Source organism: Numenius arquata, chromosome 5, assembly GCF_964106895.1.
Source record: "Numenius arquata chromosome 5, bNumArq3.hap1.1, whole genome shotgun sequence".
Lineage (NCBI taxonomy): Eukaryota > Metazoa > Chordata > Aves > Charadriiformes > Scolopacidae > Numenius > Numenius arquata.
In genome coordinates, this window is record NC_133580.1 from 54,924,388 (window position 1) to 54,942,407 (window position 18,020).

At 38.5% G+C, this 18,020-nt stretch overlaps 1 protein-coding gene across 1 annotated transcript in view; it reads left to right on the forward strand.

Moving 5' to 3' along the window:
• The window catches only part of FAM193A (family with sequence similarity 193 member A), a 52,610-nt gene that overhangs the window by 24,540 nt on the left and 10,050 nt on the right, over positions 1-18,020 (forward strand). Inside the window, exons 8-17 of the mRNA XM_074148313.1 lie at positions 733-810; positions 2,408-2,520; positions 2,672-2,914; positions 5,765-5,918; positions 6,020-6,199; positions 9,260-9,511; positions 11,880-12,078; positions 13,351-13,623; positions 13,968-14,250; positions 16,442-16,628. Of these exons, the coding sequence (XP_074004414.1) occupies positions 733-810; positions 2,408-2,520; positions 2,672-2,914; positions 5,765-5,918; positions 6,020-6,199; positions 9,260-9,511; positions 11,880-12,078; positions 13,351-13,623; positions 13,968-14,250; positions 16,442-16,628 (1,962 nt within the window). The remainder of the gene's footprint in view (positions 1-732; positions 811-2,407; positions 2,521-2,671; positions 2,915-5,764; positions 5,919-6,019; positions 6,200-9,259; positions 9,512-11,879; positions 12,079-13,350; positions 13,624-13,967; positions 14,251-16,441; positions 16,629-18,020) is intronic.

Consider the following 18,020-nt stretch of genomic DNA (forward strand, 5'->3'; position numbering starts at 1 on the left):
CACTGTTAAAGTAGTGCTCTTAAAATGTTGTAAGGTACAACAGGAGAAGCTTTGTTCTTGCATTTTGCTGTGTTAAAATTCCTGGAAGATTTTGTTTTTTGTCAGAGTGAATTTATTTACTAAATCAGGGAAATATCATTTGTGTACAAAACATTAGAGGCTCTGTGCATTACAATGATGTGATTCAGGGATGAGTAATTATAAAATATTTTTCCAGCCATAGGTAGATCATGGGCATGAAATAGTTAAGGTATAAAAGTGGTAAATAGCGTTAGTCTAGGTCACTACTTAATTTTATTTACTCTTCTAATTTTTTTGCCTCTTCGATTAGGTGGTTAGATCCACATGTGGTACATCAGAGTTTGCACTTGAGCCTGTGTTAAGACCTTGCTGAAAGTCCTGCATCTCTAGATTTTAATGGATTTTAGTGAATTTGAAATGTTGAGGATTTAATGCCAATGACATTTTATTGAAAATGCTATGAAAAGAAATATTAACATAAGGAATAACAGTGGAAGAATCTGAAAAATAGTGTAAATGAATACATAATCTTATGTTTAAATGACTCAAATCTAATGATTAGCAAATAAAATACACTTCATATTGACTAAGTATGTAAGTTCTTTCAAAATAGTATAGACAAGCTAGGTTTAATGAAACTGATAGACCAATTGACAACAGTGTAGGTTTTCTATTATTAAATCAATGAGTTTTCCTTAAATTCTGTTTTAGATGGCAATGAAAACAAAACAACGCATGCTAAAGGAAGACTGGGAATTTTTTAAGCAGAGACGTTTTATTGAAGAGCAGGTAGGATTTTTTTTTTTATATACCATACTAAGTTATACTAATACTTCATGTATGTTTGTAAGATGCAAACATGAGTGCAGTATATTGTACTAGTTCTATGCAATCTAATTCTATATTATGCCAGGCATTAAATTTCGTCAGCTAAACTACAGAAAAGCAAGATCTGAGAAGAGTATGTGATAGTATGTAATCTCAGTTACTACAAGGTAAAAACATAAGCATCATAGTCTTAGGACTGAATACCAGGTTTTAAAATTGTTTATACAATAAAAAGGGGAATTTTTGATGCCTTAGAGTGGGATCGAAAACAGCCAATACATTGAGCATGGAGCTGCCTGTGAGAGGGATAGGGAATATTGTGTTCAAGAGTTTAACAAATTCCCTTGTGTGTGCAGAGCTGGGGAGTGTGAACCTCGGGAGCAGGGCAGATGATTGCATCAGTTATGACTCTGGCTCCTACATCTGTTTTGTGGCAGAAAGGCTAAGCAGAACTATCTGCCTTTTTTAAGCTGTAGCCAGAGAAGGGCCAGTATAAGTTCTTACCTTATTATAAAACTATCTGCTGTTTATGACACAGTATTCTGTTCTGTAGCCTAGAAGTGTTTGAGTATGTATCGTGCTTTCTGTAAGAGTACAGTGTGACTCGGCTAGAGTCAAGACTGGATAAGGAACCTCTCCGTTCCTGTGTCACTGTGCAGAAAGAAATGCTAGTCATGAGCCAGAGAAAGAGAGAGTATGACAGTGCAGTTTAATAAACTTAAGCTTAAATTGGCAATGTCTCAAAGCAGTCATCAGTAAGTACTTTTTCCTATAAGGAACATAAGCCTGTGTTAACCACGTCTTGAGCCCTGTATACCAGATGTTCTATTCAGAGGACTTGAGGAAGAATCCTCTTTTTCCTTGATCCTAATTGGGCTTAAGTGAGCTGTAAGCCCCTGGCTGCTTAGGTAAGGATTGGGTCTGGGCATCTATAGAAGTAGAAGCTTAGGCACATCCTCATTTAACCTAAGGTTTGTAGGTATCTAATGAAATTGGGTGCTTTCAGGATTAGGCCTCTGCCAGGTGGAGGGTATTTGGATTGTATTTTTTCACTAGTGCACTCAAGTCCTGTTTTGGGCAGCTACTTCATTCTTTGAATCTGTCCCATTGTGGCTACAGAATTAGCCCTAATTCTTTTGTGCAAGCCAAGGGTGAGTTTGCATTCTTTCTCTGTTTGTCAGCAGTGTCCTTTTGTGCATATCATGAAACAAGACAAGAACTACTTGAGTTCAGAGTGTGTCAGCAGAAACACCATGCAAGATGCACATACGAATGAGTCAAGGAGATGGTCTTGGCCACTTTACTTTTTCATAGTAGAAACATAATTTCTTTGAAGAGTGTCATTGACAGATGTTTGTTGCTTGTAACTTTGAACTTCTTCCTTTTTTTTTCACCCATGATCAAAACACCACCTTAATGAAATTATTCTGAATGCTTCTTTTAAAATGTTTTGCCCAAACCCCCTTTTTGATTATGTAATTTGTTAATCATGATGTGCCATTGAATTTTAATGGAAAGACTTGCACTACTAAATCACTGCCTTTATAATTTACTTCAGCTTAATAACAAGAAAGCACTAGCTGGGGAGAACAACTTCACAGACACAATGAGACACATGCTGTCATCACGTTTGAGCATGCCTGACTGTCCCAACTGTAATTATAGAAGAAGGTGAGCTGATGTTTTTAATATGAAATCATAATAAATCGATTTTTTGCTAGAGGAAAAAGGAAATACATTATTGAAACAAAGATTGTGTTTACTTTAAATGAATGCTACTTAAACAAGGTCATAAAAATCTGTAATCTTAATTCTTGAACAGATGTACTTGTGATGACTGCAGCCTCTCACACATTTTAACGTGTGGCATCATGGATTCTCCTATAACGGATGATATCCACATTAACCAGTTACCACTACAAATTGATTCTGCTCCGGATTATCTGTCTGAGATCCGCCCACCTAGTATGTCTTCAGCAAGTTCAGGATCAGGTTCCAGCTCGCCTATTACAATTCAGCAACATCCCAGACTGATCCTCGCAGATAATGGTTCTGCACCAACTTTGTAAGTTCTTTTTTCTCTTCTTAAAATTTTGGAGTGAGTTGAACTTAAGCAGGCAAGTTGCGTTGGCTGGCTATCTTTATGTAATGGTAGCATAGACTGAGCAAGAGAACTGGTGATCTTTTCTTTGAGGGATGGTCGTTTCGTATGAATCAGTTTAGTTCCAAAAAAGCCTTTATTAGGAGGCTTTTAGCATTGTTCAAGTTGTGTTAACACGAATCTTGCATCAAAAATTGTCCCCATCAGAAGTATTTGCTACCCTCTTTTTTTTTTTCTTTTTTAAATTCAGATTGCAATGACCATCAGATTTGAGGCGTTAGTCTAATGATAGACTTCTGCTCCTTCCATAATTCTGAAGTGTTAAAACTGCTTGTAGGCTGGCTTCTTTATGTGGTTAGGATACAGCTAACCTGCAATCTCCTCTGTCATGTAATAATCTAAAGGAAGATTTTAAAAGACCCAACTTCACAGAACAACAGAATCACATGGGGTTGGAAGGGACCTCTGGAGATCATCTAGTCCAACCCCCCTGCCAGAGCAGGTCCACCTAGAGCAGGTTGCACAGGAACGTGTCCAGGTGGGTTTTGAATGTCTCCAGAGAAGGAGACTCCAACTCCTCCCTGGACAGACTATTCCAGTGCAACTTCAGTACTGGTAGGAACGCTAATGAAATACCTGTTGCCAGTACAGTCAAAGGAATTGTCATTAGAATTCTGTGTTAAGATGGTGTGATGAATGAGGACAGTGCAGATATGTGGGATGTTTCTGAAGAAAATCACTACGTTCAGCTTCCTTTAAACATTTACCTTTGCATTTACTACCATCCATGGTTTAATCTTCCATAACAGGACTTTAGTTTCAGAACCCATTTGGGGAGCGCTTACAAAGAGATTATGTGTCAGTATGTTTAGCTACATATTCTTAAATGTGTGGTTTGCCATTTCACAGAATCACTGAATTGCAGAAGTTGGAAGGGGCCTTTGGATATCTAGTCCAACCCCCCTGCCAAAGCAGGGTCACCTGGAGCAGGCAGGACAGGAATGCATCCAAGTGGGTTTTGAATTATCTTCAGAGAAGGAGACCCCACCAGCTCTCTGGGCAGCCTGTTCCAGTGCTCTGCCACCCTCACAGTAGAGAAGTTTTTCCTCATATTGAGATGGAACTTCCTGTGTTCCAGCTTGTGTCTCTTGCTCCTTGTCCTGTCTCCGGGCACCACTGAAAAGAATCTGTCCCCATGCTCTTAACACTCGCTCTTTAGATATTTATAAGCACTTATAAGATCCCCTCTCAGTCCTTTCTTCTCCAAGCTAAATAGACCCAGGTCTCTCAACCTTTCCTCATAAAAGAGGTGCTCTATTCCCTTCATCATCTTTGTAGCCCTCTGCTGGACTCTTTCCAGTAATTCCCTGTCCTTCCTGAACTTGGAGGCCCCAGAACTGGACACAGTACTCCAGATGTGGCCTCACGAGGGCAGAGTAGAGGGGGAGGATGACCTCCCTCGACCTACTGGCTGCGCTCTTTTTAATGCACCCAAGAAGACCATTGGCCTTCTTGGCCACAAGGGCACATTGTTGGTTCATGGTCAACATGTTGTCCACCAGGACTCCCAGGTCCCTCTCTACAAAGCTGCTTTCCAGCAAGTCAGCCCCTAAACGGTACCGGTGTGGGGGGTTATTCCTCCCTAGGTGCAGGACCTACACTTGCCCATGTTGAATTTCATCAGGTTCCTCACCGCCCAACTCTCCAGCCTGTCCCGGTCTCACTGAATGGCAGCACAGCCTTCTGGTGTGTCAGCCATTGCTCCCAGTTTGTGTCATCAGCAAACAAGACCGGACCCAGTACTGACCTCTGGGGAGCATCACTAGTTACAGGCCTCCAGCTGGACTGTGCACTGCTGATCACAACTCTGTTTCTGTAAACTCTCATTAGTTTTGGTGCTGAAATGTCCAAAATTCTTCAGTTTGCCTTTTCAGAAGCTAGTGAAGTTGAATCTGAGTATGATTTACTGTAAGAAGCCTATTTTTAGGGAAATACCACTGCTCCTCAGGGAAGGGCCTTTTTATGTCTCGTAATATCTGCTGTGTTTTATTTCCTCATCACACGTTTGAAATATGCCTAATGGTGCCATTGTGTAATTACATTTTGGCGCGGTATCTCATGGAATGCAGAAAGATCAAGTGCACAGTTTAAGAGCTCTTTTAAGAGCTCTGGATTGCTGTAGAAACATGAACTAACCAATCTTTGCAACACTTCCTTGGAGCAGTTAATTAAACATGCATGTTGTCTTACTAGCTGTCTGTGTGGAAAAAATTTCCATTAAGTATTTTAGAATAGATTCTGAAAAGCACGTAGATGTGCAGTTGTCTAGGAACTAATTGCTATTGAGAAATGTAAGAGTTGCTGTGATGTGTTTAATGTTCCCTTCCTACTGGTTTGACATATAATGTATGGAAAAACTTGAATTTTATGTTGTACTTTTTTCCACTTCACACTTTCTGTAAAGGAAATCGTTGGCATAAGGCTTTTTTCATCAAATTAAATGTCATCCATATCCTGTCATTATTAATTTGGTAGATTCTTGGTCAGAAAACAGTGGTGGAAAAATATTTTACATAGAAATAGCAGGGAATCTTTGGTTCGATACAGGCTGTCGTTCAGGCATGCAACTAACCAGTAGGATTATATGTCAGGTTGCTTGATTTTACTTGCTTGAAAAAATAAGTTTGGTTGAACAACTTGGAAGACAATCCTTTGATTCTTAATTGGTACACTTATACAAGCAATGTATACCTGCTTTCACAATAACTGAGGTTACCAAGCATTGTGATTTACCTAAGCCTCTTTTCCCCTCAGTGGTAGTGATGATGAAGATGTTGCGCCGTTATCAGCAAAATTTGCTGATATCTACCCACTGAATAATTACGACGATGCAGAGGTGGTAGCCAACATGAATGGGATTCACAGTGAGCTAAACGGTGGAGGTGAAAACATGGCATTGAAAGATGAGGTATAGCATTTACAGTGTTGTATCTTTTTCTGGCAGTTGGGTATGCTCACTGAAGAAAGGCCTCTCCTTCACCTCTGTGTTAATGAGTTACTGTTGTCCAGTCTCCTCAGGTGAGCAGTACTAGCAGCAGTTCCTCAGAAGCAGATGATGAAGAAGCGGATGGGGAAAGCAGTGGTGAACCACCAGGGACTCAAAAGGAGGAAATGTCTCTAGGAAAAAGAGCATTACGGAAAGATGAAGCAAAAATGGATAGTCCACCACCTTCTTACCCAAGTCAGCAGGTATAGTAATCTAAAAGCAACCATTTTGGTAAATTCATTTTTGAAAGGTGGCTGTTCAAATAATAATAATACATTTGCATCTTTAATAAAATATTTAACTTTTAATATGTTAGGTTATCAGTAGGTAGATATGATACCTAAAATATTTTTCAGCTAATTGTATATTGTCATGGGTGATGCTGCCCTTAGTCAAAACGTGAAACATGTTAGTTACATTGCAGGTGGCTTCAGTAAAACAGGAATAAATTTATTCCTGCCTGTATGAATGAGAAATAGAAACCAAGAAGCATTTCTGCTTGAAAGTTTGAGCGTGGTCTTTGTTAAATATTAGTGTTAAGTGATTTGAAATTAGTTAGGGGGATGGATGATGCGAGTACTTAGTTTACAGGTACTTTTTAATACTATATCTGAGAACTAACTTTTTCTCTTGAAACCCTGTGCAGCTAAATCCATTGCATGATTTATGGCATGGGTCTTAGGCTGTTTGATTTTTATTTTTTATTTTTTTTAAGGCTATTTAAGGCTTAAGATTATTAAGCTCTTTACTCTAAGGTCACTAAACCACACAGATAGCTGTGCCTACAGTATCTGCTCAGCAGGTAATGGTGTTTGGTTTAACAGCTGAGCACCAAAGCAAAGCATCTGATGGACTTGTCTTTTAGACCATGCGGCTTTTAATCTGAGTTACCCTGCAGCTCAAACACGGGCTTGCTGTTTGAAGGGAGAACATATCAGTCACTTTTATTTCTTACTGTACAAAAGAATCCACATCAGAAGGGGCACCTTTGAGATCTTAGACAACAGTCAGGTGGGAACTCCCATTAGATGTTCCCCTGTGGTTAGGATGTTTGTAAGGCCTTCTACTAGAAATATTTTCTCATGTGTTAAGAGTATTAAGCTACAACTTTTCTTTCAGCAAGTATGTTGAGAAAATTTTTTCTGTGTATGGCTGACCAATGTCATAGTACTCATATTGTGCTGAGAACTCTGTCAAACTAGTTTGAAACTGGTTAACAGATTCAGCATTTGTTGTGAAAAATCAAATGAGATTACGTAAGTCTACTTGCCTTAGGGAAGCAAACTAAAATGCAGGACAAAAAGATTTAACCTTTCTCGTTTTCTTTGAGTAAAAAGTATTTTCTCAGAATTATTCTGAGGAACTATATATTTTTTTTTTTTTTAGCCTTATTTTTGTCATCAGAGTATCTACCTGGTGACACTGTGTTCAAGTGATTGATTTCACTGATACGGATCATGTGCATTTGAGATTTTTTCGTCATTATCTGTTGGGGTTGCTCATTTACTCTGCATCTTTATTCCTCTTTGGATTTCTTTTCATGCTCGGTACCCAAAGGTTGGTCAGAATTGGATTTTGAATGTCACCATACTGTTTGACATCTTTTTTTTTTTTTTTTTTTCCATTTTCATTTATTAATAGATTACTATTGGTTTCTTGATAATACTAATTTTTAATATGAAAATTAATTTTTCCTCTCTATACACACATAATGAATTCAATCATTGTATTTGGTTTATGATATCTTTGGTTGTTAAAATGTACCTTGTTTCAAAGGCTGTAATGCTTCTAAGTGATAATGAAGAGTTACTTGTTTTTGAGAGGAACGCATATTGACGAATACCACCTGTCAATTCTTTTCTAGAAAGCTTATTTAGCTAATGTTGCTTTTTAAAAAAAAATTCATACTGCCACATAGCTGGAAGAAATAGCAATCAGGAAGTCTTCCTGATATTGCTTCTGGTAAAATTACCTTCCAGTGAAATATTAGATGGCAGTGCCAGGAAAAAGTACTGAGCTGAGAGAGGGAAATGGAGCTGCTCTTTCCTGGGCTACTTTTCTTCCAAAGTCTTGAATTCTTTTGAGACAACAGAGGCTAATGGTACCTTGAGATCAGTAAAAGGTTCTAGTAAGATGTGGATTTCTCGTGGTTGATGTGATTACGATGTTTTTCATGACAAATGTCTGCTTCACATAGTCACAGAATAGTTGAGTTTGGAAGGGACAGCTGCAGGTAGTCTAGTCCAGCCCTCCGGCTCAAAGCAAGGTCATCTAGAGAAGGTTGCTCAGCACTGTGTCTGGTTGGGTTTTGAGTATCACCAAGGATGGCAGCTCCAGAACTGCTACAGGTAACATGTTCCAGTGTTCAACCACTCTCACAAATAAATAAATGCTTTAAGCTTGAGTGGAATTCCTATATTTCAGTCTATGCCCATTTCCTCATGTCTTCTCATGGGATACCCCTGAGAGGACTCTGGCTCTGTCCTCTTTACTCTCCTCTTCCCCACTTAGTGAGGGAACACACTGGTAGGATCCCCCTGAGTCTTCTGTCTTGAGGCTGAACAGTCCCAGCTCTCTCAGCCTCTCCTTGTATGACCATTGCTCCAAAGCCTAGCTCATCTTTGCAGTCATTCACTGGACTCACTCCAGTATGTCCATGTCTCTCTTACTAGGGAGCCCAGTACTGGGCCCAGCACTCCAGATGTGTGTCACCAGTGCGGAGCAGAGGGGGAGGATCACCTCCCTTGGCATGCTGGCAGTGCTCTGCCTAATACAGCTCAGGACCACTTCCAACTTTGTCAGCTACTCAATCCTTATTACTATTTTCTACACATACTGTTTTTCCATATGCCTGGAAAATTGTTGAAAATTAAAATCCAGTTTGATTTTTTTTTTTAATAGTGGGGTAATTAATTGCGTAGTAATGATCAAATGCTGTCAAGGTTCTTACTCCTGTCGTTGATTATCTGTATCAAGTATATCTCTTGTTGTCACTGACAGTGGACCTTAAGAATTTGTATAGTATGAAATGCTGTCAATTTTTAGGGCATTCTTTTCTTAACTAAGATAAAGAACCTCCACTAGTACTTTTACTTCACTATGAGGTTTTTTTCCATTGGTATTAGATGAAAGAATTCTGTGGATGCTCTGAAAACATTTATTGATGTATATTAATAACTACTAAGAAAAAAGAAGGGGGGAAATATCTGATATTATTGTAGGAGACTGAAAAAATGTATTTTTTTTTTTTTTCATTCTTACAGGCTGACCAAGGTCCAAATGCTTGTGAATGTCATGTTTGTAAACAGGAAGCCTCAGGTCTAACAGCCTCTGCACTTGCAACTGGACGCTTGCCTGCTGGCCACCAGTTTATGACTCCTGAAAAACCTGCACATCCTGCACTTCATCTTTATCCTCACATCCATGGACATATACCATTGCATACAATTCCTCATCTGCCTCGTCCACTTATCCATCCCACCTTATATACAGCTTCTCCCTTTACACACAATAAGGTAAGCATGACAAAAGAGGTGGATGCATCTTTGTCCCAGGAAAAATACTGTACACCTGTATAAATCAGCATGACTCAGTATCTATGAAACCCTGAAAATTTAGCTTTAAACTGTGGTTGGTTTATAGCAGTCCTTTTGGAGGCCATAGTGAGGGGTAAGGAATCGAACAGATTCAGAACTGGTGGAAGGTTCATACAGCAGGGACAAGGGCAGCTTTTGTCAGGAAAACTGATAATTTCCTTACTGTGATTAGAAAGAATGTGGAGTCAAATGAATCTTCAGTGGTGGAAACAGTAATGGGACTTTAGTCAGTGTGATAGGACTAATTAAATCTTAATTTCCTATATATTGAAGGTCAAATTTTAATATTCCATTTTGGCAATAATATTCTGAGGTTTCTAGTTCAAAATATTTGTGATGTAATTTTTTTTTTTTTGAGACAATTGAGGCATAAAAGCCTATTTTTAAGTGGGTTTGTGCTTTGAGAGACCTCTTTTGCAGGTTCTGCAAAGTTATTTTGACCCCAAAATTGTTAAGTAATAAACGAGAGAAGTGTGGAACAAAGATTGGGACCAGGTGACTGCTTTTCGGAAGTATGAGTCAAAAGCAAGAATTGCTATTAATGTGCTCTTGTTTCACGTAGTATTTAAATCAGTGGGTGCTACTGAAAGGGGCATAGCCTTTGTCATTAGGTACATATTCTTGTTACCTCCCTTTAATCTGGCCCCATGATCCTGGTTACAAGGAGAGTAGACTAGTTCACTAAGGTGACTATTACTTATTCTTACAATCCTTAACATCCCCTTTGTTTTTTCCTGATTTATCAGCGTCCCTTATCTTTGTTGCAGCGCACCAGTTCCTTAACTGCAGTATGCCAGGCTGCCGTTTCTCAACAGCCCACTGCTGTTCTTCTGAAACCCTTCCAGAGCTCTTTTTACCTCCCTTACAGCAGTCTACTCAAGCTCCCATCCTTTATTTCTGCTGTCCTTCCTTTCAGAAGACCTTTGTGCTCCACCGCAGCGTACTGTCAAGGCTGTACCAGAAGCCCCATGCAGAGCAACAGGCTGCTAGCACTGAGGGGCTTCGTAGTGCAGGCCAGATCTATTAGCTCTGGCACAGCACCTGAACCAGCTGGGGTCCATGTATTTATGTTGTGCTGGAGCTAAAAAGACATATGTGGAAGCTGAAGCTTTAGGGAGCTTTTGCCTTTGAAGAGTCAGCTGAATTCAGCAGAGCTGGTAGTGAATGAGCTAATAAGCCCTGCAGGATCAGGGGTGGTTCATCATGGATAGGCTGTTCTGCCCTGTGAAGTGTTTCTTTGTACCCCTGTATGTGAGTTTTTCTTTCCTGCAGGATATTCTAGTATTCCAGCCCCTCCCACCTTCACCATTAGTCAGATAATGAAAATCCTTCTGTATAGAAAAAGGAGACTGGGTATTGAAATAATTTGCTTGACCATGAATGTTTAGGCTTTCATGTCAGAAATATTATTGGACTCAGCTGATATTTTTAATATCTACGTCTGCTGCTGCGTAGCATCAAATCTAGTGCAAGAGTAGAACAAAATCACTTTCCTTGGCTTTTTTTAAAGGATGGTTTGAACATAATGCTTGCATTGCACAAGGTCTCTGGGAAGAAAGTTACTTTTAGAAAGTGAGTAAACAATTTTAGCTAGAAGAAATGGGGTGAGCCAGAACAACTTATCTCTAAGAAACAAGAAAAAGTGGGTTCCCTTCCCTCCCTCTACCCCCCAGTTGCTTCTTAGAATAAAATTGTGTATTCCTTGCCTGTTGAGTTTTAAGTCAGGAACCTGTTAATACTTGGAGATGAAAAAAGCAGAATATCATCAACTTTAAAATTATGTTTTAAAGTAATAAGTGTTTCATATTTCTACTGCTCTCATTTTCAATCCTGAAGCGTTTGTAATCCCTTTATCACAATTATCTTATGTGGTAGTGATAATCATGTCACAGAGGATTGGTTTTGGCAGCTTGGGCTTTGAAAGGTAATAATACCTAACAAGTTCTACATTCATACAAATACTGTTTTTAATTAAAAATGAGGGCCTACTGTTTTTAATTAAAAATTCTCCAAGTGTTTTTGGAGAATGCTTTTCTGTATTCATTGGTTAGCTGAATCTAAAAGCAATTTTTGTGATTATAAAATATATATATACATACAATCTGTGTAATATATTATCTGCCTTAAAAATCAACAAACCAGTCTTTTGATTATTCTGGGAAATATTTGTTATTATGCTTTCTATAATGCCTTTCACAATTGAAACACTGTGATTCGAATATTGCTTTTGGAGTGACTGTGTAAGCAAACAGAATATTAATGAGGAAAATACTCTTTATTTTTGTAGGCATTACCACCAGCTCCAGTTCAGAATCATACAAACAAGCATCAAGTATTCAATGCATCTCTCCAAGATCATATTTATCCAAGCTGTTTTGGGAGCACTCCAGATTGGAATAGCTCTAAATTTATAAGTCTTTGGGGATCAGAGATGATGAATGACAAGAACTGGAATCCTGCTACATTTTTGCCTGATACAATTCCTGGTGAGGGTTTGTTACTGCTTCACACTGACTAGTTAAAAGGCTTATGTTTTGAAATTGAGTGTGGCACTTTTTTCCAGGAATGGTAGGTTTCATCGTTACAGTTTTGTAAGATGGGATTCTGGCAGAGATTTGCTGCTATTTCTATTCCAGTGGGGCTGAAAATTGAAAAATAAATTCTCACATATTGGGGAGAGGATGCTAAAAACAAAAGAATAGCATGCTATTCTTCACCTATGGTCATTGTAGAGGTAGTTTTGTCTTCAGAAGTTTAGGGTTGCATAGCAATGAGAATTAAGGGGAAACTTAAATAACTGTTGTTCTTCTCTCACAAAGGCCTGCTGTTTTTCTACAGGGTCGTGAGAGCACTGGTAACGTGGTACTACTACATCTTACTTCTTACAATGCGCACAGATAACCACACTGTCATTCAAAAGGACAGATGCATAAATCAAGCAATAGATTAATTTAAGCCACGAAGCCTTTGCAAATATTAATGGTTAAATGAAAAAGAATAGAAGAGAAATAATGTATAGATAGATATAGATACCTTTCCATTCACATTGCAGCAGATATTAAAATACCTTTTTTGTTTTATTTGACGTGTATGAAAAAGGAAGCTTGGTGCGTTGGCTTTTTTTAAGACTGATCTGCGAACTTGTGTCAAGCTACTACAGTGACATTTAAAAGAAAGGGCATAAAAATCCTCCAGAAAACTTCCCCAGTAGCATAGCTCATCCATTTACAAATGTAGTTATGGGTAGCTGTTGCAATAGATGATTAGTGGCAAGCTTGTGTGGAAGGTCTGTCACAAAGGTGTTACTGTGGTTAGCTGGAATTACCAGTAAGATAAGATTTATGATGTTATATCCATAGAAGGATGTGTTGTTCCTGCTTGCAACCGTTGCATGGCTAATGTGGACTTCACATATTGAAGCTTGAATACTTAACATGTAAAATGGTGTCCAATTTTAATTTTTAAATTATAAATGGATAAAGGTAGCATTTTTGTTAATTGTTAACACACATTTGGTAGTGTTCTTAAAATTGTAACTTTAAGTTTTTTTATTTCTGCTCTGAGACTTTGTAGCACTCTTGTTAATTCTATATTATTTTGGGGGGAGAGGGAGGGAAAGGAGCATCACTTCACTCATCCTACCAAGCCAACACTAACAATATAGCCTTGTTCATCTGCAGCTAAATTATTGCATGTTTAATTTTAAACGCCATAAAGACAGTTCTGTGATTCTTAATTACTATGTGTTTCAATTGAAGGGAGTGATATATTAGCACCAGCACTCTCAGAAATAAGACCCGAAGCACTTCCTACTACATCTAGCAATGAAGCAACAGCAGTTACTGACAGCAAAGAGAAGAAAAATGCTGCAAAGAAGAAATGTCTGTACAATTTCCAGGATGCCTTTATGGAAGCTAATAAAGTTGTCATGGCAACCTCTTCTGCCACTTCTTCTGTCTCCTGCACAGCAACTACAGTGCAGTCAAGCAGCAACCAATTCAAAGTATCATCCAAGAGACCTTCATCAATAGGTAAGGATTTGTAATGGCACGCACAGCTTAGTAACTGACTGATGTACATTTAACTAGCCATAAAGATTTATATGTGTTTATTTTAGTAATATTATCTATCTTGATGATTTTCATTAATCGCTGTTCTTACTACTCTTGAGTTGTAGTCTCTGTACTCCTGGACTAAAGAACTTTGTAAAAGACCTTGATGTTAGAGTTTGGGTCTGAATAGGAAGGTGTTGAAATACTACTCCATTTTCACAGAAGCTGAGAACATACAGCACTTTGCGTGATTGTTTGGGTAGTTAATAGAGACTTATTAATTATTTTTAATTGTAAGTGGGGTTTTTTTCCCCCCAATTTAGGTGAAGTTTTCCACAATGTTAATAAAGAGGACCATAGACATTCTGCACCAGTTGCACCACGGAATAGTCCTACCAGTTTAGCATCCCTTCCTTCACTGTCTCCTGCTGCACTGTCTCCAGCCTCTACACCACATCTTCCAAATCTTGCTGCTCCTTCTTTCCCCAAAACTGCTGCAACAGCCCCTGGATTTGTGGATCCTCATTCAGGTCTTTGTCCTACTACAGTTGCACCTCCTACTTCAACCACAGACAGCTCTGTAAGTGCCCCACCAAGTGTCTGCAGGTAAGTTGGTGGTGTTGTCATTCTTTTTTACAGTAGAAGGGGAATTAAAATACAGATACCACTGGCAAGGGAGAAAAGGTGTAGAAGAACTGTCTGTCTGTTCAGCAAATGAGAGTGAGTTCTAATACTTAGTACGTAACTTGGTGTGAGACTTTACAGATAGTATTTTCTGCAACAGAAATGCTGAGTTTAGAGGCTTAAAAACAAATGTTTACTCACTTTTAGAGACGCAACCTGGGATAAATAAGTCAAGCTCTATTTCTTCCTTACTCTGTCATTGCTAGTAGTGATTGCCACTGCCGAGACGGAAACTGTTGTATCTGTTTTCTGTCATTTTGGTGTTACATGGCGAGCAGGAATGAAAAGCTGTGAAAACTTGAGGAGTCTGCAGACAGTTCTGGCTCAAACTATGAAAAGGTCACATGTGGTCTTGAAACCTGCGACATAGTGACACATTTTCCTGACTGCACTTAAGACATAGGTATCAGTGCCACCATTTATATAGTGAGTTTAGTGTGGAAGGAGGTTCTGATTTCTGCAGGTTTTCAAAGGTCGTGGAGGTTGGAGGAGTTTGGTGGAGCTGTCTTCTGGTAGTGTTATGTGACAGACAATGGTGCCAGCTCTTCAGTATCTCTGAGTGCAGGCATAACAGAAAAGCATTTGAGTCACTGCATCAAGTACTTTGTGACCTGTGTGGCTGTGGTTGTGGTTGCTATGAATGTAATCTTCTGGCCACTGCAGTAGTTTTAGATGATGTGAGATTTAGGTAAAGTTAAATAAATGCATACCTGAAGTGCTCTAAAAATGCCCTTATTTCTGTTATCACCTGGTTTTGTTGATGATGACAAAAAGTAAGTAACTGTTTATTCGTGCTCCAGAAATTATAGCAAATTTTGTAAAGAAACTTTCTTACCCTAGTGCAGGAAGAGAATTTAATATAGGCTATTTAACACAGTAGAAATACAACTTTTATCATCATCTCCAGGTGCTAATGTGATAAAGTAATTTCAATTTGTAAGGAATGAACAGGGAAAGAACCCAGAAACAATTATTGCAATCTGTATGAATCAGTGCTGTGCTATGATGGGAAAAACTGCTTTATGCTCTAGTCTTTCAATCTAGTGATTGAGTGACAGAACTAATGAAGCCTTGATTTCTATGGAATTGTCACCAGGTGCTGTAATACTCTCAACAGGCAAGAAACAGTGATGCAAAGGCTACTCAAACTGAGTAGTCACAATGTTTGCACTGACTGGCACTATCTCCTGTTACGTGCAACAGTTTTGCATGCCCTTTCCTGGACTAGGATACTGAAGTTGAACAATTTTTCCTGCTTACTAATTCTTGGAAAACTTATCAGGGTATGGGAGGACACAGATGGAAGGGAAGAGGGAAGTGAGGTTAGAAAGAAGAGTCACATATGTTTTGCAGATAAGACAGATTATGGCCTGTTTTCACCTTTCTAAAATAAGAGCAAAGAAACATACTAGATGAGTGGACTTCTTGAAATACTTTTTACTTTTGAAACAAGATCACATCAATTTTAGAAGAACTGGACAGTAGATACGACATGTTGGGTGCACAGTTCTGCAGATCTTTGGAGGGAATAAACTGCTTATTGAAGAGACATGCTGGTATTTCCCCTTTATTTTCAAGGTGCAGGCAGGGTAATGAGAACATTTGGGTTTTAGCTGACCTTGAATTTTTTATTTAAGTCAAGAGCTTGGAAATCTATCTAAAACCAGGGGATTTTAGAAATAAGTTGAGTATATTCTGCAACTGCACAGCTTTCTTCAGACCACAAGTGATGACATGTGCAGCAGTTTCACAACCATTCCATTTTAAAAAGCTAAAATCGCTACTTCTGAAACTATTTTACCTGTTTAAAGCCATGAAGAACAGTTTCAAAACTCATTCTCTAGACTGCTTATTCAGTGAGTCACTAAATGAGATTTTATAAATCACTTTCCCATGTATCATCTTATCTTGCTGCTTGGTTTTGAGCATCTCCATTTGCAAGCTACTGAGTGAAGGCTTCAGGATCTGATGCGTCACTGATGGCTGATATCCCAGTTTGAGAGTCTTTGTTCCTGGTAGATGGACATATAACTGTACATGTTATATGTTTTTTCAAATACCTTGTTTATTATAATCTAGGGGTTTTTATCAGCTTTTTCTTAATTTAACATAGTGATCCTGACTGCGAGGGCCATCGTTGTGAGAACAGTAACACGTATGATCATCAACAATATGATGGAGAGGAGAGCCAAGACGAAGACAGCTGTTCAGAGCATAGCTCCAGTACCTCAACATCCACAAACCAGAAGGAAGGAAAATACTGTGACTGTTGTTACTGTGAGTTCTTCGGCCATGGAGGAGTAAGTTGTTGGATTTTAAATTTTTATTATTTGCTTTTTTGTCACTTACTCATCATTGATTGCATGTGATTTATCAGACTGCAACTAAGGGGGTGGCATTGGAGCTCGATCAAGAGAAGTAGTAAAGGAAGCATGGTTAGACAGTAATTTTCCTCTTTGAAATGAAGAATTGAAACAAACCTTTCCAGCTGAAAGCAATTCAAGAGCAATAAAAATGACTGAAAGATTTAGGAAGCAATTGACTTGGATAATAGATACCATGTTTGACTGAAACTGCAAACAGGAGCATTGAACCATTTAAGTAACTTCACAAAACACATGTGCTCATCCGTAGCAGCTAATTATAAATAATGTGATGAGTTTGGGTAAAAGTACACTTAATATAGGAATTTTTTTTAAACTGTTCATGGCAATTTACAAGCCATTCTCCCATCTGTAAGAGCAGCAATCCTCGAAATGTTCACTTTCTCTTTTTTAAAAAATCAAGTTAAAAAAACCTGTTCTTACCTAGAACTTAGGCAGTGTAAGTTTAAATTATACTTTTATCAAAGGAAAATCCAACTTCACTTTCCCTTTTTTCAGTATTACGAACAGTTTACTGGTGCATTTTGATAGGCACTTTCTTGTATTTCTATTTAAAGGGTGTTTTGAAGAAACTATGAAGTTCTAAAGCATGCAGGTTATATAAATTTTTTTTCCTTATGTTCTTTATTTTAGTACTTAACACTTTTGTTTGAAGTATCCTTAAGTTAATGTCATACCAGTAACATGTCTAGTAAATTCTTTTAATCATATTTTTTTGTTTGCACAAATGAAATGCTAAAAGCTGTTAAGTTGCACATTAAATTTTTTCTTAAATTTTCACTTTCCTGCTGGTCTCATTTGTAAATATGTATATAGTCTGTTTTAATAACCAGTTAATTAGTAGAATTTGAGTCTCTGGCATTTTTTTTCTTATTTGAAGTTAAAAGCTCAGTTTATTTGCCATGCATCCAATCAGATGCAGTTTCATCTTAAGGCTTGAAGTAAAAGCCCCTGCCCCCTGAAAGGGGCAGGGAGGGAGTCCTCTTTCTCATTGCTTGTTCCCACCATATCTGTGATTGATCTGTCTTTGATAGTCAGCTGATTGCACAGTAAGTACTCATTTTGCTGAAGTGGCAGAACACTCCAGGATTTTTAAGTTAATAGGCTTTCTTTTGCTGGTTTAATGAGTTGAACTGGTGTAGCTCCAAACAGATGGGCATCAGATCTGGTGCAGGAGGGGAGAGGGTAAGGCAGCAGGAGGGGAGGAGGCACGAGGAGTTGAGAGGCAGGAGCAGTGGTGGATGGGAATACAGAAATGAAACATGACGCAAGGCTTCAACGTGCAGCAGTTTTCAAGTTATTGATGCG